At 38.8% G+C, this 23,092-nt stretch overlaps 5 protein-coding genes across 5 annotated transcripts in view; 3 read left to right on the forward strand and 2 right to left on the reverse strand.

The window, feature by feature from the left end:
• lrp2a (low density lipoprotein receptor-related protein 2a) overlaps window positions 1-846 on the forward strand; it is a 41,678-nt gene extending 40,832 nt beyond the window's left edge. Inside the window, 4 exon segments of the mRNA XM_055230759.1 lie at window positions 97-207; window positions 290-412; window positions 478-549; window positions 633-846. Of these exon segments, the coding sequence (XP_055086734.1) occupies window positions 97-207; window positions 290-412; window positions 478-549; window positions 633-797 (471 nt within the window). The 3' untranslated portion in view covers window positions 798-846.
• Window positions 847-1,063: 217 nt separating this feature from the next.
• Window positions 1,064-5,096, reverse strand: rdh1 (retinol dehydrogenase 1). Its single transcript, XM_055230762.1, has 6 exons — window positions 4,914-5,096; window positions 4,706-4,729; window positions 3,637-3,967; window positions 2,302-2,560; window positions 2,068-2,231; window positions 1,064-1,980 (listed from the first exon to the last, which is right to left on the reverse strand). The coding sequence occupies exons 2-6, from the start codon at window positions 4,718-4,720 to the stop codon at window positions 1,763-1,765; spliced, it is 987 nt and encodes a 328-aa protein (XP_055086737.1). The 5' UTR covers window positions 4,721-4,729; window positions 4,914-5,096; the 3' UTR covers window positions 1,064-1,762.
• Window positions 5,097-5,225: 129 nt separating this feature from the next.
• On the reverse strand, window positions 5,226-8,892 carry dhrs9 (dehydrogenase/reductase (SDR family) member 9). Its single transcript, XM_033986566.2, has 5 exons — window positions 8,747-8,892; window positions 7,439-7,755; window positions 6,741-6,999; window positions 6,236-6,399; window positions 5,226-5,942 (listed from the first exon to the last, which is right to left on the reverse strand). The coding sequence occupies exons 2-5, from the start codon at window positions 7,749-7,751 to the stop codon at window positions 5,716-5,718; spliced, it is 963 nt and encodes a 320-aa protein (XP_033842457.1). The 5' UTR covers window positions 7,752-7,755; window positions 8,747-8,892; the 3' UTR covers window positions 5,226-5,715.
• A 1,196-nt stretch (window positions 8,893-10,088) lies between these two features.
• Window positions 10,089-17,275, forward strand: pfkla (phosphofructokinase, liver a). Its single transcript, XM_033986567.2, is given in 26 exon segments — window positions 10,089-10,289; window positions 11,120-11,193; window positions 11,280-11,357; window positions 12,134-12,323; window positions 12,403-12,568; window positions 12,761-12,805; window positions 12,899-13,007; window positions 13,107-13,199; window positions 13,309-13,401; window positions 13,504-13,629; window positions 13,703-13,744; window positions 13,746-13,768; window positions 13,867-13,938; window positions 14,012-14,063; window positions 14,065-14,160; window positions 14,239-14,309; window positions 14,753-14,840; window positions 14,925-15,014; window positions 15,016-15,035; window positions 15,037-15,076; window positions 15,692-15,856; window positions 15,923-15,984; window positions 16,094-16,205; window positions 16,276-16,375; window positions 16,452-16,557; window positions 16,649-17,275. Coding segments are annotated over 26 exon segments (2,355 nt in total). The 5' UTR covers window positions 10,089-10,195; the 3' UTR covers window positions 16,797-17,275.
• Window positions 17,276-20,065: 2,790 nt separating this feature from the next.
• tmem169b (transmembrane protein 169b) lies at window positions 20,066-22,445 on the forward strand. The gene is given in 3 exon segments (XM_033986940.2): window positions 20,066-20,156; window positions 20,686-21,088; window positions 21,721-22,445. Coding segments are annotated over 2 exon segments (909 nt in total). The 5' UTR covers window positions 20,066-20,156; window positions 20,686-20,814; the 3' UTR covers window positions 22,356-22,445.
• The last annotated feature ends 647 nt before the right edge of the window (window positions 22,446-23,092 follow it).

Consider the following 23,092-nt stretch of genomic DNA (forward strand, 5'->3'; position numbering starts at 1 on the left):
AACATCAACTGCTCAGTCAGCAGCTTGAGGATAAACCTGTGTGTTTTAAGGTGAGATGGTTTATCAAATGTGTAAAACATTACTAATTCTGCACAGGATGATAATTTTGTACTGGAAGCAGGCAGACAACCAATGACCTTTGAGAATCCTTTATACGCCAATGCAGCAGGGGTATCTGGGGACCCAGCGGTTATTCATGCAACACAGGTGCTTTTTAAAATTGTTAAAATGTTACAAATGTGTTCATATAAAAAAGTCAAATGCAAATTATTCTCTCTCTTGCAAACAGGTCACAGTCAATGTGAGTAGTGATCCATTGGCAAACAACTTTGTGAACCCTGTGTATCATGGGGAGCGAGGTGTAGCTGTGGTGGAGACTGCTGAAAGTGCAGCTTCTGAAAAGGTGCTGTTAGTAAGTGTAGCATTTTTTCTTATGTACATCTCCTGTGGTCTCACATGGTTATTGTTTATTTACAGGAGTCAAAGTGGAGCCAATTCAAAAGAAAACTGAGGCCAGGGACCACATTTGAAAACCCTTCATATTCAGAGGTGGAGTTATACATTTATGTTTAATATACCGGTAACTATATTTTGTCTTAAATTTGTTAACATATTGTTTGTCTGTGTTGTAGATGAAGGATGAGAAGCCTGTGCAGAGCAACAGGGAGTCCTCGGAACTGTCGCCATTTTCACCTCCAACCAAACTGCAGAAGAAGGATCGTCCCATGACCTTCTCTCCCACTGAGGACACTTTCAAAGACACAGCCACTCTGGTCAAAGAGGACAGTGACGTATAACACTTGTTTCGACAATGGGAACAAATAAAAACACACATTTTGCACAGAATTTATTTTTTTTATGCAGCCTGTGTACAAAACTCAAATTGTTGTCGAGAGAAATATGTTTCTATAAATGAAGAGGTTTCTTATATGACTATGCCTTCGAATGTGTCTTATGCCAATTATTGTTTTGTTTGTGTCCTTTATTCTGATGTACTTTATGTATATCTTTGCACTGATGCTGCTGATAGATTTGTTAATATGTTGTATATTTGTAAATTGGAAGATGTAAGTTTGTTCTGTTTCATATAGATTTATATGAATAGTTCTACTGAATTCTGTACAGTACTTATGAATATAAGTTGCCATGAAGAAAACTAGATCTGCATTAAATGTTTATATATACCTCATATCAGGGCTTAAAAATCAGTAATTGTTCATATTGACATTTACTCTGGCCAAAAATACTTCAATATGTTTTGCATAAAAACGAATTTACATATATGTTTGTTTAAAAAAAAAAAAACATTGTTAAAGGTTCATTTTTAGATGTTTTTCACAATGATTGTTTTGTATCTGAATGAGAACAACTCTCTGATCATCCCAGAATTATTCAATTTGTAAATTGCTGCTGCTGAGACTGAATAAATAAATTTCTTATTTTGTAAAGTCGTCTGAACTTCTGTACACATCATTACACGGGGAAGTCGCTTCAAAAATAATTCTTGCATAAAATGGCATCTTTACACACGTAAAAAGAATGTATCCGCTACGACTACTACTACTACTACTACTACTACTACTACTACTACCAACGCAGTTATTATTACACTTATTCTATTTCAAAGGTATAGGCAACTTATACTGCTACTTGTACCACTTATTGTATCATAATCATGCAAAATGTACATATGTATTTCATTTTTCATCACTTTAGAAAAACCTTACACCTTCCTGCATTATTTTCTTCCATTGTCACTTGTTTATGTACTTTTGGGCATAGGAATTAGAATCTTAACCACAAAATCTGACATAAAAGATGGAAGGTAGGACAGAGGAATCCAGAAGAACTTGGCGTCCCAGCCTGCTCCATATCGGGTCCGGGGGTAGTAAGCAGTCAGGGCGTGCTCCATACAGTTTGTCACTTTAGAGAGATCTGCACTGCACAAGATCCTCAAAGAGAAGTCCTGGGATTTTGCATCTGATATGGAAGACAAAACTATTCAATAAATATAATCCCTATAATGATGATCAACTTTAGTACTCATTAATCATTTGTTTTGCTTACATTCTTGCATGTAAGTTGTCCCATAGGTGTCCTTCACATCTTGTGGCAGGCGAGTCCACAGTCTTTTTAGATCAGCTTCAATAGTTTTGGCATTGGTCACAGCAGTTTTGAAAAATCCTGGCTCAATAATGCTTACTTTGATGCCAAAGTCTTGCATATCTCTCCTGAAAAGCAAAACATGTTATTTCTGATTTTTGTATTGTCCCCATAGTTTAAAAGTCATAGTTTGGGTACCTGAGGCTGTCAGAAAAAGCCTCCACACCATACTTAGAGAGACAGTATCCTCCTCCCACGAGAGACAGTCGGCCAAAAATGCTGGCAACATTGACCACTCTGCCCTTGGCCTTTTTCAGGAGTGGTAGAAATTGAAGAGTTACGTCAATAACACCCAAAAGATTCACATCCAGAATCTTGGTCAAATCGTCAAGCTTCATCCACTCTACTGGACCAATTGGGATGGAAATGCCAGCATTATTGACTAGACCCCACAGACCTGTCCACAGAATATAAAACACAGCATTTAACTTGTGAATTACACATAATATAAAATACAAGTGTACAGAATGTATGCATATTATGTAAATCAAAATATGTTAATGCCTTAGATTAATAAAGTGCATTTTCAGATATTCAAATGCTTAAAAATGTATTATTCATTAAGTCCATATTCAGTGCAAAATCCCAGGATTTGAGGGATCTTCTGATATTCTGTGTTAGTAAATTGCTATTGTAGCCAAAGGTGTCCTGGGGTAGGGAGAAACATTTAGGTTAAGGCCCCCCCTTGTGGCCAGTTAATGTACTACTTCAGTTACTGACAAATACTTAAGGAATTGTGTATACTCTGCTCAGTACTTTTTATCGATTTTATAGATATTTATTGTCCTTCTGCTGAATTTGCATTACAATAACCTTAAGTTATGTTATTAAGGAAAGCCAAACGCAAACCATTAAGTAAAATAAGTTCATAAGTTTCATTCCAGTGCTTCCCATATGATGGGTCGAGTCAATGGTCGAAAAGTGGATTGCAGCGAGCTCATATGGTAATGAATGAGGACAACCAATGTAAGTGAAATATGTTGTTTGATTGTGATGACTTAAATTAATTAAATGAAATTCAAAGCCTATAGGTTGCATAGATTTACAAATGATTCCCACGGTCAGGCCAATTTCGAGCCATTTTCAACAGTCTCTTCTCCCAGTGTAGTGTTATGTAAAATGTTCTCTTTGTGAAATGATTTGTTAAAGTAGCTTTGAATTATTTCTGTGAGCACTACAAATTTATGCCAGGAAAATCTGGTATCTCCTTTACTGTCAAAATAAGAAACCATGTTAATCCCACATGACACAAAACAAATTCTCACATGTAAATTGCGGCCTCTGGGAACCGAACCTTTCTGTAATAAATGAGGTATGCTCTTGAATCAGTAGGAGGATGATGTGTCGGTGATGGGGTGGTCCAGCGTTGCCTTTATCTTAACAGTGCTTCACTCGGACTGGCACCCTATCGGAGTGAGTACCCCCCTGCAGTTCATCCACCACCCCCTCTCCCCAAGTCCCCGCCCACCTCACCTTTCTGTCCGACCTCTGCTCTCACAAACTCCACTGCCTTTTTGATGCTCGCGCTGTCTGCAACATTCAGCAGCACCGTCTTGAGTCTGGAGGAGGTAGAGGCAGACAAATCTGACGCTCCCTTCTCTGTGAGGCAGCCAGCGATGACGGGAATGCCCTTAGCGTCCAGCTGCCGGGCCAGGAGGTTCCCAAAGCCACTGTCGCAGCCTGTGATCAGCACATGTCTCCAGCCAAATTGGTCTACTTTGAAGGAGTCTCGGATGAAGCGCAAGATTAAGAAGGCGGTGGCCAGGGAAGCAAAGGAGGACAGCAGCAGATGAGACTGGATTATCTGATTGAAAATATAAACATAAACAAACATGAGAGAATGGTACAAATCAGTAAAGTGAAACTGGGATACTATCACATAAAGGACATTTGACAAATAGAAAAACAGCTGTAACAATATGAAACTCAATAGGGGACGTGGTTAAGCTTATACATAACAGTTTAGAAAGTTTAGAAGTTTGTTTTGCCACAACATCTACACAAATGCTCCGCCAAGAAAGAAATCAGTAAGTCCTATATGTTTTAAAATACTGTTGATAGATATTGATATTATATTCAAGGTCATATTTCTGGACAGTTAGGACCATGAGCCGGGAGTGAAGTGTAGGGAAAGACATTCAATATATAAATATACACTTAAATTTAGTAAATAAACATTTTACACGTTTTCTTCTGTATAGGCTACAGGCTAAATGCTGTAGTTGTCATGTATTTGCTGTATTTTGTCTGTATTTGAATGGACTCTAGTGACCTCTCATTAAGTTTTCCACTCTTATCTTTGTGTGTAAATATTAGACAAGTAGAGCCAGTCATATCAGATACAGACCTTATTTACCATTTGTCTAATACGCTTAAAATATGTTTTTTTACAGGTGAAACTGCATGAAATAGTCATAACCAAATGTCCCTTAGAGATGTCAACTGATCTGATTATAGCAGCCATGAACAATTTGTTATTAAGAGTTGACAAGTTTAAATTTAAAGATGGAACAGGAAGTAACACTAAAAAAAAAACACTCACCTCTAACAAATCCATTGAAAAAACCTGGTGAAGAAAAAAACACAGCAGTCAGAATTTGTCATTACACAAATGTTTCAAAATCCAGCAGGTGGCATCATAGCAAATAAAAGTGACAACACAAAGCAAGACTTATTATTTGTATACTGTCTCACTCTATATATTTCTCCAAACGTTTAGAACTTAATATAATAATAATATTGTCACTTACCACTTTTGATGTATTTTGATCTGCACGCAATGAGAACAAATTTGCAATCCAGTGGTTTGGACAAAGTGCTTCTTTGTGGAGTCAGCTAAGTTTTCTTCTGTTTATTTGGTGCCAAGGTCCACCACTATGGATAGTTATGTAATTGACTACACAAGACTTCTCTGATAAGTGTCTGTGCCTTTTGGCTGATTTCCCCTCAGAGTGTGAACAGGGTGAATAAATGAATAAATACAAGGAGGCAGTAAACCTGTTACCTCTTGTCGTGAGGTTAAGACAAGCCCTACAATGTGATCAAAACACAGCAATACGGAACGATGGAGGTTTGATAATATGTTTTATTGTAACGCATTATTATAAATGTTTGATCCCGCAAACAGGGCTATAAAAATTGCAGTTCACAGTACTATTGTCTTCAGAAAACTACTTGGAGAAAATGTAATAAGATTTTGTTACTGATACTCAAAGTTATTTCACACAGTCTATTCAATCTTTTGGTGAAACAAACTTAACCACAACCAATTAAATCAACATAAACCGAAGAATTTCTAGACAATACCTATCATAAATTTAATCAGCAGGAGAAAGGAGCAACAAACTATTACACATTTTGGAGAATTTTTATGAGAGTGGGAATAAATGTCATCAGGCTTTGTATATGCGGCGGCAGTAAACATGTCCACTCTTGCAGTGAGGGAAACAGAGGTTAAGGCATGCTCAGAAATTCTTTGTTGAGGAATAAGTATGGCAAGCAAGTATGCCATAATTAGCATGTTTTTTGTTGTAAATTATCATTTGACATGTTTTATTGTGCTGACTGGATTTTGAGCCTGATGCCATTTCTGTGGAACCACCAGTCTGCCAGCCAGGTAGGCATGTAGGACAGAGGCAGCCACACCAGCTTGGCATCATATCCTGGAGAGTAGCGCTTTCGGGGATAGACAGCTGAGATGGCGTGCTCCATACAGTTAACCACTTTCATCAGATCTCCGTCAGTGAGCTGAGAAAATCGAACCTTCATTTCTGCAACCACTGTATGGAAATAAATACAATTACACGAAGCATATAATACATTTTTTCTGTGTTTTAAATTTCAGTGTTTGCATTGTCGCTCTCTTTGAGGATGTGAGGAGTGCTAAGATGAGGGTTTTGTTTTTGTTTGTTTTGTTTTTTTTTTTGGGGGGGGGGGGGGGGAATTAATAAAAGTAATTAATAAATGAATTAGCTAAAGGTAAATATATAGAGCTCTGTCATTTGTGATGGCAAATACAAACACTACCAGAGTATCCTGCCTAAATAAAGCCATGAATGTTCAAATTACTTACTTTTATCGCAGAAATCATGTCCGTAGTCATCCTTAACATCTTGAGGTACTCTGTCCCAAAGCATCTTTAAGTTACTTTGGATCAGTTCTGTGTTTGTCACATTAGTTTGGAAGAATCCTGGTTCAAGACAGCACACCTTGACCCCAAATGGCGCCATGTTTATTCTGCAAGACACAGTGAATTAGGTGGTGCTGCTGAGTTGTCTTTCATACTTTTTCTCGGGGTCTTCTCTTAAAATTAGAGGTGATTAATCTAATGTTCAGTATTGGTCACTGACATGTCCACTCTTGTTTACTACTTGATTTTTTCATTCCTGACTGAGGCTTATAATAAAAACTCTCACAACAGCCCAAAGTCTATGGAATGGACTCGGATGCTGAGCAGTAAGAAGACTTGAATACTAGTACACATCTTCATCATCCTGGTCCGCCCCTCTTTTGATGCCCCCCCATAATAAGAGCATTTGCTCACACTAAATTTAGAGTCATGTAATAAGTGTCCTCACCTTAGACTGTCATTGAAAGCCTCCACTCCATATTTGGAGATGCAGTAGGGACCCCCAAATGGACTAATGCGCCCGAAGACACTGGCCACATTCACCACTCGACCTCTGGCCTTCTTTATAAGTGGGAGGACGCTCAGAGTGGCACTAATGACCCCGTCCAGGTTGACAGCCAGCATGCCCCTGTAGTCCTCTATGGTGAGCCAATCAGTGGGTGCTGATGGAACAGAGATACCCGCGTTGTTCACCAAAGCCCACAGTCCTGTAAATAAATGACAGATTACACAATCCATACGTTTCTCTTAGAATTGTTCAGTGGTTTGGAAACATCAGTCTTTTGTCTGACAATTTTCACTTTAAAACAAAACTAATTGAAGATATAAAAGCTCATCTACATAATAATCATATCATTTGGTTGATTTTTACATTTGGTCACATTAAAATTAACTGTGGATTAAAATTTATTTTAGATGTTCAATAACAAAATTGTAGATCATCTCTATTTGAATAATAAAAACTGCAAAACAACACTTATATGTAATCTATCTTATGCAAAGATACAGAATTCAATGTGTGCACAAAAACTACTGTCACACTTATAAACTGCTCTGTGACCTATTTCTGGTCACCCATTCATTTCACCTTTTAGTCACATATTCATTTGTCTGGAGCGTCTACACAGATACACTTGCTCATCCTACCCTTATTTCCCACCAGAGTCTTGATCATCTCTGCTGCCTTGGCGACGCTTGCAGTGTCAGTGACGTCCACGTGGAGCGTGGTCAGCCGGTCGGAGGTGGTCTTCCTCAGCTCATCCTCTCCCTTTTCAGTGTAGCAGCCAGCAATAATGCAGTATCCCAGAGTGTCCAGGTGATGAGCCAGGCGGTTCCCAAAGCCACTGTCGCAGCCCGTGATGTACACATATTTGTCTCCTTTGTTTGGCACTCTTTTCAGCTCCTTCAGCCAGCGGTAGATCAGGAACAGGGCCACCAGTCCAACTATGTACAGGAACATCTTTCTGATGCACAAAGAGATTTACTTGTTTTGAATTATGTGTTCACTCAACATAACATATTGCCTGCTATTGCAAAGGACTATTAATCCAATGTTACAAATATTATTGCAGCAGTCTAGCCAAGGGACTCCACTGAGGACCCAAATGGACAACACTTTTTTTAAGTATAGTTTTTGTTTATATCCATCTCACTCAGTCTACTCATTGGAGTCGCTGTAAATGTAATTTCACTAGCTGTATATGGCTCTTCTGTTTACACAATTGTGTAAATGTTTGAGAATATCATATCCTCATTTGTTTAACTTGCCCAACACAAATGTCCAATTAAATTTTTAATTTAATCAGATCCAGCTACTGAGGGACACTAGTCCCTAGATTTTATACTCACACTGACTCATCTAAAAAATATTTTAGAACAACTTTTTTTTAACATCGAATTCATAGATTTTCACCTATTTTCAATAGATCTGTTGAATTCCAGCAGTTTAATAAAGACTTTGGCAGAACTATATTAGTAATATGATAAATATATGAGCTTTTATAGGGAAATATGACTCACAACGTGCACAGGACTAAGTGTTCAATACAGTTGTTCTTTCACAGTAGTCCTGGGCTTTGAAGTATCAGATTAGTAATGTGAATTTGCTTTTGGTTGTCTTATGTTAGTTCGATTGAACAACCTTAGGGCGAAACCAACTCTAACCTGCTTTCCACCAGATCAACATTTACTCTCCAATAAACATAGACAGACCCAACTCTAACAGTAGCCTGTACAGAGCCTATATGTCTTTTTTAGAAACTGCAGAAACATAGTCTGGATAACCCCAGAGGTTGCCTGAGGTAATCTTTTTAGTTTTAGGAACTTGTTGACTTGCCCTGCCCACTGAAACAAACAAGATCAACTCGATTTGTCATTATGCCACATCTACGCTACAACATCTCTGATTTATAGAGTAAACTGAGTCTTTTCCTCCTGCTTTTGAGAGGTACTCACACGGATCTGTCGGCGCTGCGGGTTGGATGTACTGCTCTCAGAGTACAGAGCTGAACCTATAGGCTGTACGCACTGCTCTGTCTGAAGTCCTCCTCATGGCACAGGATATTTCCGTGGACATTGTCTTCTGCAATCACTGGAGACACAGGGGTGCCCTCTGCTGGATGACTCTCACATGACACTGTTTGGCGACTCAAAATGAATGGTTTAGTGCTGTGGACTACATAATAAAATGCCACTGTAATGCTACATAATAAAATGCCACTAAAATAGGCTAATGATAAAGTGTTGGTCTTCTTATAATGTGCCTTTAAGAAGCTGCTTATTTTAGTGCAGTTCATTCATTTTGACATATTCTGTTGTGGAAAGCCACAGCTGCCCCGGGACACCACCAGCGCGTTTGTTCCTCTTGTTGTAAACTGCAGAAGGCGAGGCTCGCGCTCTGAAAGTCTGCGCACGTGAGGGCGTTTCTGATTTACCTGTGGTCACAACATGTTCTCACACATTCTCATGACATGATGTGATAGCGGTCACAAAACAAAATAAATAACTGCTATATAACTGTGTAATACAACTTGTTATTTAAAGATAATAATTTAATAAAATGAATATGGTGAATCAAAAATGAGCTACTTTATGCATAAAACATTTCAATTACACTTATAACGACTCAATATTCAATATGGAATTGATTTTATGAGAGAAATGTGCCAAAGCCAGACTTGCAAAGGAAGCCTGTTTGATTTGTGTAGAATTTGTGTAAAACCATAGACTGTATAAATAAGTATATATACTTCTTATATACTGTATAAATACCGTTATACATACAATCTATGGTTATAACCTATTTAGCAGTTTAACTTGACCTAAGGGGCTGTGTACAGGCGATGTTTTCAGCCTGTACGTGTGGTCTGTAATTCCCTATAACGCGTTCACACAATCATAATATCATAATAACTTTAATGAATAATAACAATCCCTGAGATATTCATATTAAAATACAAAGTGTGTCCTCTTTTCCTGTGGGCCTACAGTTAATGATCGTTATGTGTTTACATGAGTCTTTCAGGGCACAGTGGCCTGCTTTAGCAAGCGTTTCCTGTTTCTGTTTTTAGCGCAATCCATTGGTTCAATGTAGATCCGTGGAGTACGTGCCGCTGAACCTCAAACAGAGGGGTCTGAACAAACAGGGCACGCCGAGGGGCAGTCCAAACTCCGACGCGCTCGTTACGCACAGACCTGCGCGTGGTGGATCTGTAGTGGCGCACGGTGTGTGCGGAGAGAGACAGCCTCCAGCTCTTCTGTCAATGGGAGGAGTCTTTGCTGGGTCTTAACGTCCCAGGACAACAAGCTACAACGGGACGCAACCACAGGACTAACACAAATTATTGCCTGCTTTTTTGTAACTCAGTATTGAATGTGTTATTGTTTTAGTATAACCTGGAAACAATGAAGAGACTGAACTCAGTAGACCTGGAGAAAGCTGAAGATGACTGGAGCTGGGCGAGCCATGGCGTGTTGACCAGCGGCGGAGATGCACAAGGTGACCTCTTTAATGTGCATGTCAGCTCTGCGCTATATGCGCACACAGCAGGATCTCAAGGGCTGTACGTTTGGCTCATGTTTTGGCTCAGGTTCGGTTTGTTCCAACACAGATTTATGGCGTGTGTTTAACACTGGGGGCGCTATGGCATACTCAAATGGCTTAATTTAGCATTCATATGAAATAATAGTGGCATAAGACATTTCATGAAAATGGGACTTTAGCATGTTTCTTTAATCCTGAAAAGGGCATAAATAGACCACGTAGGCTTCTGAATGATGATTCAGTTACATTTTCAGTGAGAGTTTTCATTTCCTAATCAGTGAAATCTTATTACTTTAATTAATGCTTAACAATTGCTATCTACCATCAGCTGTCAATTTCAGTTCGATAGCAGAGGCAAATCCCCCAGTAATATGAAATATGCCTAAGGTGTCAATCTATCACCCATATGACATTTTTTCCCCAAAGCACATTGCAGATTGTTTACCAACATGATATAGCATAAGAGGAGCTTACTACAGTTGAGGGCTTGTGGTATTATAATGTATGTATAATACATATGGGAAAAAATGTACAAAGATTTTTTTCTGATATTCTTGAATTTTGATTTTCAAAAACAAAATGAATGACTTTTAGTATTGTTATTATGAACACTAAACAAATTAACACAAAAAATAATCTAATCAAGTCTAAACACTTGGAATGGCTGCTCAAAAATTCCAAACATATCAGTGATGATTAGGCATGATTGATTCACGATCTATCAATCTCTCAAGCTTTTGATTAATTGCACAGCCCTAATTTATAATGCGTTATGGTGTTAAAAGGAATGAATGCTGCTGTGCGAGCTGTCACCAGAATGGGAATTTATGTTGGGGCCAAGGTCTATCTAATTCATGAGGTAAGTATGTCTCCTTGTTTCTTTATGGCCTTTGTTGTGCAGTCAGCCGTATTATTATTTCACACAGAACTGTTACTTGTTTATAGGGGTACCAGGGTCTGGTGGATGGAGGAGATAACATCAAACTGGCCCACTGGCACAGTGTGACCAACATCATCCAACTAGTGAGTACACCTCACTGCTCATGCCATTACATAAGTAATGTCTTATTCAGCATATACTGGCCATATGCGTCCATTTATATTGTTATGACATTCTTTTCTGTCTTACTCCTATCTATCCACTTGTCTAGAAGTGAATTTATCTGGTAAGGGGAATTGAGCTTGTTACTGTTACACCTGCTTATATTGCATGTTGTCACTATAAACAAGTGTTGTTTTTCTTAGTTTGTCCAACTGCAAACAGCTTGTTGCATATCGCTATATCCAGATTTAATGGGTTGATGGTTAACAAAACAAAATGCCTGTATACCTAATTTAGTAAAGTAGATTTTGCTTTAGAAGAGATAATGTTATTGCCCAACCAGAACATAGATTGTTGCTCCATTATGGCTGTCTGCATGTTGGGCTATGTACAAAAACCTGTGTCAACCTACTGTGGTTTAGAATGGTATTATTATGGTGACATTTATATTGTCTTCATTTGCAATATTAATTTTGGTTTCTTTTAGGCATAAAAAAAAGAATTATAATTAACTATATCTTTGTATCATGTAGATCAGATTTATGTGGCAAATTGAATGCTTCGCTTCTTGTTCATTCACCAAATCTGATCTTTTCAGTTATTTTTTAGGCTTGTGTGACATGTGAATATAGAATAGAGAAAGATTTTGGTGTGCCCACAAATCTTTTCATTTTGTAGATAACATAATCAGTTCTCCTGCTGTCTATTCTGTATCTGTAGCTTAAGACATACTTATGTGTATGTATGTACTCTACAGGGAGGAACTGTGATAGGAAGTGCCAGATGTAAGGCCTTCACCACTCGCGAGGGCAGACTGGCAGCTGCTTTCAACTTGGTCAAACGAGGCATCACCAACCTGTGCGTGTGTGGAGGGGACGGCAGTCTGACCGGGGCAAATATTTTCCGTAGCGAGTGGAGCGGCTTGCTTCAGGAGCTGGTTGAGAAAGGTAATTTGTAAAAGTACACTGTCACTGTTGTAATTAAGTTATAAAAACATTTAATTTTTGGTATGTGTGATGCCTCTAGGGAGAATTGCAGAGACAATGGCCAAACAGTTTAGCCATCTTAACATTGTTGGGCTGGTGGGCTCCATTGACAACGACTTCTGTGGCACTGACATGACCATAGGAGCTGACTCTGCTCTGCATCGCATCATGGAGATAGTTGACGCTATTATGACTACTGCTCAAAGGTTAGTAGCAGCTAAAATCAAGTTTAAACACAAACATATCATCGCTATAAGTCATCTATTCCTTCATTATATTGTACTTACCTAACCCAAAATGTTGCCTGCCTTGGCTTAGATTATTTACTTAATGGGTAGTCAAATAGTGTGTATTTGATATTGCAGTATGATAGTAACACTGTTTGCTTTCTATTGTAGCCACCAGCGTACCTTTGTTTTGGAGGTCATGGGACGTCACTGTGGGTGAGTTGGGCTTGTTATCAGCCTCTTCTAGATACCTTACAGATTAAATTACAGTGTTTACTTAAATCACATTAAACTTTTGTCCCACATTAGGTATCTGGCTTTAGTGTCAGCACTGGCAGCTGGGGCAGAGTGGCTGTTCATTCCTGAGGTACCTCCACAAGAGGGATGGGAGGACCGCATGTGTGCTCGTCTAGAGGCGGTGAGCTACAGCTGTATGACATATAGAGTTTATATACAGCTGTAAACAATATGGCATGCTTCAGTAGGTTGACTTTTAATATTATGTTTTTAACCACAGAGTCGCACTGGATCCAGACTCAACATCGTAATTGTTGCAGAAGGCGCTATTGACAGAAATGGAAAGCCAATTTCATCCACTTACATAAAAGATGTAAGTAATCTCCCTTATACTGCAGTTAATGTATATGAAAAATGATAAATGATAACTGCAGTGGTCTTGAGTATGTTTCTATATCCACTCCTGTTTTATTTTTCTTTAGCTGGTAGTTAAAAGGCTCGGTTACGACACCAGAGTGACAGTACTCGGCCATGTTCAGAGAGGAGGGACTCCTTCAGCCTTTGACAGAATTTTGGTGAATTTAACACTATGATTTTAATGATTATCTATCATTTTCCAAACAGGTTACTGCTATCTACATTATATAAACTGAAAAAGTGTCTTTTCCATTGTACAGAGCAGTAAACTGGGCGTAGAGGCGGTAGTAGCCCTGATGGAGGCAGCCCCAGACACTCCAGCCTGTGTGATTGGTCTGTCCGGTAACCACGCAGTCAGGCTGCCTCTCATGGAGTGCGTCGAAATGGTGAGCTGATGTTTTATATAGTCAGGCACAGTGTCATCATCAACACAACTAAACCACCTTTTATTTTTCAAAGACTAAACTTGTCCAGCAATCTATGAATGAGAAAAGATTTGATTGAAGCTGTCAAACTGCGTGGAGGGTAAGGGAACTTAATCGTATTTTTGGTTTTTTTTTTCTAATTAAAAATATAAAATATAATGCAAAACTACATGCACTGTACAAAAACTCTTGTCGGAGCTTTGAAAATAACTGGAATATCTACAAACTTCTTGCATTTCAAAAACCAGCTGAAGTTAAGGTCAGTGCTAGGTTTCTTTTGACCCTTTGCGTCAGTTATTAAACTTTAAACTAAATGTTTCAATCTAAATGACTTTGTTTCCAGGACTGACTACTCTCTAGCCATAGTGAATGTTGGGGCACCGGCTCCAGGGATGACACGCTGCTGTGAGGTCTGCTGTCAGGTTAGCCATTGCTCATGGGCACAAAGTCTATGCTTTTAATAATGGCTTTCAAGGACTGGCTGATGGAGAGGTGCATATTTGAAATCGTGGCTGATTTGTCTTTAGAATGTATATTTTAGTGAATACCAACAAATGTATTTACTCTCAGGTGTGTGAGATGAAGTGGCACACAGTCGCAGGATGGACTGGTCAAGGAGGCTCCATACTAGGGACAAAACGGTGAGAATAAACAAAAATATGATTATAGTATATTAAATTGTAGGTTTATGTTTTAAAAAAAGCTATCCAAGAGAGTTGGGACAAGATCTTGTGCCACAAAATCCAATTCCCACATGTTTGTGCACACATGTGGAAAATGATCTTGAAAGATATTTTCCCACGTTTAGCTCAGACAAAAAGGTTAACTATGCTGAGTTACACCTGCTCAGAAGCAGTAGTTTCAAAAAGCAGTGTTACAAAATATTCAGTGAAATAAACCAAAAATTGTGAGTGTGTGTGCATGTGTGGGTAAAGATATATAAGATGTGCCGATCCCGTGTTTTGTCTTAGTGGAAATGTCTCGTCCCACCCTAATTATCTACTAAAGGTGTTGTTAAATGATGTAAACTGGTAGTATTACATATTATGATATTACACTAAATGTATCTTTACTTTTCCTTTAGATCCCTTCCATCCAAATGCCTTGATAAAATTGTCAGCACACTCAACAAGTACAGAATTACGGCGCTGCTTGTAATTGGCGGCTTTGAGGTAAACCCATCTAAAGCATTCATTGGATCATAAATCGATACAGTATTATGATAGAGAGGTTTTATAACACACACTGACCCTCAGGGCTATCATGGTGTGCTGGAACTGTTTGAAGCCAGGCGTCATTTTGAAGAGCTGTGCATCCCCATGTGCATCATCCCAGCCACCATCAGCAAACAATGTCCCAGGAACAGACTCAGTGTGGAGCGGACACAGCTGTCAATGCAGCTATGGAGGTAATACAGAGCAGAGCCTTACTGATGTTTGTGTACAAGAAAAGTCTAGAATAAAGAACACACCCGGCTATTTCAGATGTTGATGCTAGCGCTGTTTTTATTCACAGATTCTTAAAATTGACAATGATATAGAGAAATTTCCACAACTTGTTTTCCTTATATACCGTAATCAACATCGGTGTTCCTACCATCTGTAATTACTGTATTACAATATATGGCCTGTAATCGTTCCAAAAAGGCATACAGTCCTGTGTTACTATTTTTAGACACCAGAATTGGAGGATACATATATTATTTTGTGGATCTCGAACTTCTCACACCAATTAAGAAAAGATTTGGCTTTCCACATAACACAGATCTAAAATAATACCATTCCAGATCTAAACTAGGGCTTAACCATGACTAGACTTGGACTACATCATTGCTACTGTAGTTCTAAGAAATACAATAATTTGAGAAACACTGATCTAGTCCATCAGACACCAAGCTTGTCACTAAACCATCTTGGCAGAAAATTACTTAAAGAAAAAAAAAGTCCTCTTATTTAAATGCTCTACATATCTGAATCATATTCACCCTTTTTTTTAAAGAAGGAATTAACATTTATTTTGTCAGGGCTGTGACAAGATCAAGCAGTCTGCGTCTGGCACTAAGAGACGCGTGTTTGTGGTGGAAACTATGGGAGGATTCTGTGGGTATCTGGCCACATCCACTGGTCTGGCTGTAGGGGCGGATGCGGTTTACATCTATGAAGATCCCTTCACCATCCATGACCTTAAGGTGGTATAAGTAAAGACAACATACTTTTGGAAATAAATAGTTGGATTCTAATGTTTTATTTTTCAGACTAATGTTGAGCATTTGGCCGAGAAGATGAAGAAGGACATTCAGCGTGGTCTAGTGCTACGGTAATGATCACATCAAGGCTTTTTACATTTTCCTTAAGTGGGGATACTGTCACTGAAGGCCATTTGTGGTATCCAGGGTTTGATTTTTTTGTTTTGTTTTGGTCAACAGGAACGAATATTGCCATGAGCATTACACTACAGACTTCATCCATAAGCTCTACTCTGCGGAGGGAAAAGGCATCTTTGATTGCAGAGTGAATGTGCTTGGACATCTGCAACAGGTCTGACGCTAAGAAAATTGATCTTAATTATGAAAAGAACAACCCTATACTTAAAGAATCTATCATTTAGGGAGGCGCACCTTCTCCCTTTGACAGAAATTTTGGTACCAAAATGGGAGTAAAGGCTGTGCAGTGGCTTTCTCAGAAAATGACTGAAAATTACCGACAAGGTGAGTATAATTCTATCCAGCCGCATTGTATGGGACACAGAATGAATTAGCTGTCATTTCCTGTTTCCGTACTTAGGGCGTGTTTTTGCCAACTCACCAAACACTGCATGTGTGCTTGGATTGAACAGAAAAGTTGTTGCATTCACTCCTGTTGCTGAACTAAAGGAGATAACAGATTTTGAGTAAGTTGTCAAAAACCTATAGTTGTATAATTTACACTTGACAATGGCACTATAGCTAAGATGTTTTATTAAAAATGTTTTTGTTTTGCAGACATCGGGTGCCAAAGGACCAGTGGTGGTTTCATATGAGACCATTGCTGAAAATGTTGGCTAAGTATCAAACCAGTTTCAGTGAATATGTTCCTGGATCCCTTAAACATGTGACACAGCGCTCACTCAGTGTTGACACTGGTTTCTAGGCCACATCTACTGTCAAACTGTGTGCATTACTAATAGTACCTTTACCCTTATCTATCCTTCCTGCCACAGCAGCCAGCAAAAATAAATTTAAGTAAAGGGCAATTATTACTATACAGATTGTTATTGTACAATTTATAGAGCTTTTACTACTGAAATTTTGACTGTTTTCAGAGGAGTTAATTTAGTCCTGATGTGGGTTATTGTGGTGTTATTACCTTTAGTATTGTGAGTCTACAAGTTTTTACAGTGGCATTCATAAAAATAAAACGATGCATGAGGTTATATAATAATTTATTCATTAACTATCATGAAAGTTTGCCCACAGGACAGTACATTCATTGAACCACTGTACTGTATTTCCTGTAACAGTATTCTAAACAAGTGTCATTGTGTTTTATATTGTCCTAATATGAACTGTTTTGTGAACTTCTTAAACATTTTTCAATATAAACTGAAATGCAAATTGAATTACTGAACCACTTTCAAAAATAATAATGTAACTAATAGAACTGCTTGTCCTTAACGAGTTCTTGAATTAAAAGTTGAAAAGAGAATGGAAAGTCACCCTGGGCTTTGTCTTTGCTGCTGCTTTCCTTGGTATTGAAGGAAAACTGGAAGTCTTCACTTGGTTCTGCCTGATTAAACAGGAACTCTGCACAACAATAGAAGAATATGTGTTATTGCAAGTGATTGTAATTAAATATAAAATGGGTTTGGTAGGAGTTTTACCCATGGAGGTTTTAGAGTCTGTGGTTTTCTGTGAAGAAAAAAAAAGACAATGACGTTTGTGCAATTTTGTAGTTTAAAACTTTTAAGAGTGCACATGCCTTCTCTCCAAAAAAGGAACTAGTAAAAGGTGACGCTGGGTACTGCAAAAATAATTCTTTAATGTATTTTAAAATTAGCACAAAATACTATGTGTAATGCTTGGTCCTGTTGGCTCACCTCATCTTGTGCCCCAAAACCAAAAAAAGCCTGGGGTGCTCGGCTCAGAGTGTATATTGAAAGGGAAGCAGGAGATTTTCCTGAATCACAGGTCTGTGGAGATCTGCCAGGGCTAAACTTTCAAATACAAGATACATGGAAAACTTCTGTTAATGAAGTGTCTTTTCGTCAAAATTGTGATTTGAAATCTTCGTAAATGGGAATGTTGGAGTTGCAAGGCCAGGTTTAGCTCTTGGTGGAGACTCGTGCTGGGTTTTTCCTTGTGAGGAGGCTTGATTCAAAGAGTTGAGAGTTTCATCTGCCTCTTGGTTTGCAGCTTGGTCCTCTCCTGGAGTCTCATCCATCACTACCTCCATTGCCTGCTCTATTTCCAACACAGTGCACTGGTGTTCCTGTGCAGCATGGTAATGAAAGTTAGAAAGTTTCTCTAGGAAAAATAAACAGCAAACTAAATGTCGAAACGAAATTAAATGAGGGTTTTGAAGTGAATAGACACAACAGCAGGTAAAACAAAACCATTCTGTGGTACAAAATGACTGTGTTCTAACAATGAAAAACTTTATATAACAAAAAGTACCAGAGATGGATCCTGTGGCCCACTCTCCCCCTGGTGCTTCTCCCCAGTCTCTGTCTCTTGACATTGTCCTGGGGAATAAACAAAGCCAGTGTCAGTGCAGTTACAGTTAATACAGTTGGGAGGATAAACCCTGCACTTGCCTTCCGTCTGCTGAGAGTCCCTGACCCCAATCTCCTCTGTGAGTAGTGTCTGTGCTTCTTCAACATATTCTTCAGACAACATAAGATGTTCCTGGAATATTGTCTTGTCTTTACTTCATATTTGCTCTAAGATACATTTCTGACACCTGATGAGCCCTGTTGAGTTTTACTTTTCAATACCTTTGTCTTGTGTAAAGTGGAGCTATTGTCCTCTACTGTCTTCTGCTCTGGTTGTTTTTCTGGCTCATTTTCTAGTTGCTCACTGGAGACAGTCAAATTATGAAGACATTGATATAAACATTAAATGAAAGGCTGAAAGAGATACCTTTCTGATGGTTTCTCTAGGGAAGTGGTTTCGATCACTGGAGCTGGGCATGTGAGGTTGTCCAGCTCCTCTTGCTTTAATGTTATTAAATCATCATAGCTCTTTATCTTTGCCTCAGTCTCTCGGTTTTCGGCCTGCAGCCCCAGGAGCTTTTGGGCAAGAGGATTGTTGTAATAATGTTCTTTATATGACTGGAAAGATGATCTGTAGCTTGCAATCCTCTTTTCATACTCTTCCCTTTACAAATGAAACCAGTTCAAATATGTGTCAGTGATGCAATATCAGAGCGCAATGCAATAGATGGTTCAGGTAAAAGATAAGGCCCACTTGTCTCGGTTGTAGGCGGCTCTCTTGCTCTCCAGCTCAGCCTTCAGGGTCTGCTCATAATGCATGACCAGACTGTTGGTAGATTTCATACTGTTCAAAAGGAGATGGTACATTAATTGCAAAACAATATTCTACCATTCCACTGTAAATTTGTTTTAGGGTACTTCACACTTTACCTTTTGACAACTGTTTTGTTCTGTGCCAAAGTGTTTTGTTTTGCCTTGATATTTTCGTCAAAGGTTTTGATATTTGTCTTAGTTGTTTCGATTTTAGACTTTGCCTTAGCAATATCATCTCTGTAAACTGTTCATGTGCACATAATCATACAGTTCATGGACATATTCATCCTGACAGGATTAATGTTATGTGTAATACCTTTAATTTGTTGATTGAGTTCATTTTTCTTTTGAGAAAGCTCTCTTGTTTGAAGGGCTAAAAGACATTTTTTTGTTTTTAACTGAAACCCCGTTTTGTTTATTAGGGTTTATATATAGTTTATATAGTTTACTTACCACATTGAAAAAGTAGACTATCAATATTTGTAAGAAAATCGTCGTCAGTCATGTTGGACAAACAGCTAACAGTTTAAAGTGTTAGCATTTAGCTCGATTGGGCGGTTAGCCTCAGTCTGGACTAGACTGAATATAGAGCCACAGAGTCAGGCTCATTTAGTTTACCTCATGTTTTGTATTATTGCAAATATTTAAAAAATATTAATTTATTAAAATGTAAAAGAAAACAAACAGTGTGTGCATAAAAATACAAATAAATATTAAATGAATCTAAATACATAAAACACTGTGACCTGCTCAAGGAGCCTGCTGTGCACATGCGGTGTTTGCGCTGCTGTTGTGCGTAAAACATATGGATTATTGGGCGGGCATAGCGCTATTCATAAAACTATCTGCGCAGCTGCGCATCTGTGCGTACGTAACAGCCACAACACCACTGTGATGGTACCGCCATGCAGTGTGCGACACGGATCAAATTTACAATTGAATTATAAATCCATGCCGACGCTTTGTGACATCTTAGTCTGATAAAGGTAAGACTGTTTTTAGACTGAACATCATCGTCTTTGCAGCTCCTTTCACTGGCTGCAGACAAAAGAGCGGACATGGGTGGGATTTCTATGGGAGGAGATCAGCTGTGAGACGGGCTGCTTTGTCCATTCTCTCTCTTCTTCCATTTGACTAGCCTTCTTTTTGAGGAAATTGTCGCAAGTGTGTTTTTGGTAATATTATATATACTATATATACAATAAAACAACCAATAAGCAAAGAGAAAATATGGGGCACCAAATTAGTGCTGTCATGCAGATCCATCAGCCAAAGCACATCCTGTCTTTGAAACAAAATGGCACATTGTGCATGTTGTGTATGTTTAATCCGTTTATTGACATCTTTAGACTAACTACAATGTAGGAATGCGTTATATAGGCCTGTGGCACATGACATTTGCATTGTATCAGTTAAAACAAACTGAATCTAGGCCATGCATGCAGGATTATTCTGCTGTGGATTTTATTTTGTACTAATGGCATTTCCCCTCTCTCTTTTCCCCCCTCCCTACAGTCTATTTCCCATGCATGTTTTAGAGCACAGGGCTGCAAGAGACATGGCAACATCACTCGACTTACTTTAGTCTTGATCTTTTTACATCAAACCTGGGGTTATAGAGATTTCATCTGAGCAAGTCTGAACATGGCTCAAGTGGAAGCATCCCACACAGAAGGGGAGGGCAGCCCCCAGTTGATTTCCCTGAGGTCAGACATGTCAGGCAGCCACACTGACAATGCAGAAACTGGGCCTTCTGTGAGGAGGAAAAGGAGGAAAAAGAGAGAGCCACGGCCTGAGTCCATCATCGTGTACCGCTCGGAAATCGAGAGGGCATCAGAGGAGGACCAGGACTGGTGAGGAGGCCCCTGAGAGAAGCTCGAGGAGGGGGCCAAGTTCCTGTGTACACCAACTAATGAAGGTAGGGATTAATCCAAGATGTTTGGGCAGTTGTAATATAGTAAGGGCATTTTTAACGCCAAAAACATTTCTACTTTATGATGTCACATGCTGGAAAAGCAAGGCTTTTTTCTCTTAATATGTTTGGCCTAAATTGCTGCTTTTAGAAATACATTTTAAAATAATAAACTTTAGCTTCTGTTAATTTTTGGACTTTCTTGACTGCCATTAAGACTGTGCTAGTCTTAATAGCGATGCAGTTATTTATAATCGTGAATGATCATCTTTTTAATCAAGAGGTGTACAGCTTCTGCCAGTAGAAGCGTGTAGCTTGGCCGAGAGTTCAGAATTCAGGTACTAATTAAAAGTCCATACTGTTAATGTTCAGGAAAATAATACTGAAAGCAATTTTTATTTGTGCTCAATCATAAATCATGATAAAAAAAATTATATTGCTCAGCCCAAACTACCATAATTATCTGCTATACTGAGGATGTAAATGAACCAGCTGTTGTTATCCTGGTTCTATTTTATAACCCACTCCAGCCCTCAGTCATTTAGCTGAGCATCCACTTAGAGCAATCATATGCAACCCATTAGCCCCTAAAAGCATTTCATCAGTTTTAACTTTTACAGTTTTTTCTGGTGTTACAGGGGAAGGCTGGTCTCTTCCTCCCGACAGCCGCTACGTGACCCTGACCGGCACAATCACTAGGGGTAAGAAGAAGGGTCAGGTGGTGGACATTCATTTAACACTGACTGAAAAGGAGCTCCGAGACCTGGCCAAGTCTAAGGAGCGCCTGGATGCAGAGTGTGAGGCTGGGGAAGGCTTAAAACGCAACTGCAGTTTGGGGCTCTGCTCTGGACCCCATGTTGTTCTTTGGAGTATTTCCTGTTTCCCTGTGATTTTTGTGCTGTCATTCATAACCTCTTTCTACTATGGCACTCTTACCTGGTACAATGTCTTTCTGGTGTACAATGAGGAGCGGACGTTTTGGCATAAGATCACCATTTGCCCCTTTCTTATAATTTTCTACCCTATGCTGATCATGCCCCTAGCACTGTCTTTAGCACTGTACTCTGCGGTGGTACAGGTGTCGTGGGCATTCAGCGAGTGGTGGCAGGATGTACGGGACCTGGAGAAGGGCTTCTGTGGTTGGGCGTGTGGGAAGCTTGGACTAGAGGACTGCTCCCCATACAGTATTGTGGAGCTGCTGGATTCGGACACTGTCTCAAGCACTCTGCAAAGCAAAGCCCCAAGTGAATTTGCCCAGACATCATCAGTGTAAAATAAGCTCAGGCTAGATTCAATGGGAACGTAAATAGTGTTACCAGTCTAATTTATATTATTGTAATCTTTTTGATTTTACATTTGTCAAAGAGTAGGTGCATCTGAAAGTCAAATTGAAATGTATAATTTATTTGTTTTTATCAATTTATTACACTCCCTGCACTGGTTTTATAAATATTGTATTGTATGTATCTATATTTGGTTCTTATGAAGTGGTTGAACTAACCTATACTACCTTCCTAGATTACCCTATCAGGTAATATAAACTAACTTTTCACATTTCTGTCAAAGTGAACTGAAAAACAAAACAAAAAAAAACCTTGATGCATAGCCTTGGTGCCTAATTTCACAAGTGTTGTAGATTTGACATCTTTCTTTCCATCCAACAAAAGCATGTTCAGAATACCTTTCCCTGTATATATTTGAACTATACTTTTTGCAATGTTATTGAAAATGATTGTGTGTTTTGTTAAAAGAAAATCATTGTTTAATATGGCGGGACAAAGGTTACATTGTTCATTGTGCAAATTTCAACACAGTATCACCTAAGACAATGCATATTTGCTTTTTTGTGCTGTGTGCCCTTTGGGTGATTTGTTAATGAAGAAGTACACACCAGCTTTTTATTTAATATTTTCAATTTTATTATAATAATTTTAGTCCAGGCCTGTGTTTTAAATTTATTTTATATTGAATACATGCACTTTTCTTCATTTAATACAGATAAACTGATTT

Source organism: Periophthalmus magnuspinnatus, chromosome 21 (genome assembly GCF_009829125.3).
Source record: "Periophthalmus magnuspinnatus isolate fPerMag1 chromosome 21, fPerMag1.2.pri, whole genome shotgun sequence".
In the NCBI taxonomy this organism is placed as follows: Eukaryota; Metazoa; Chordata; class Actinopteri; order Gobiiformes; family Gobiidae; genus Periophthalmus; species Periophthalmus magnuspinnatus.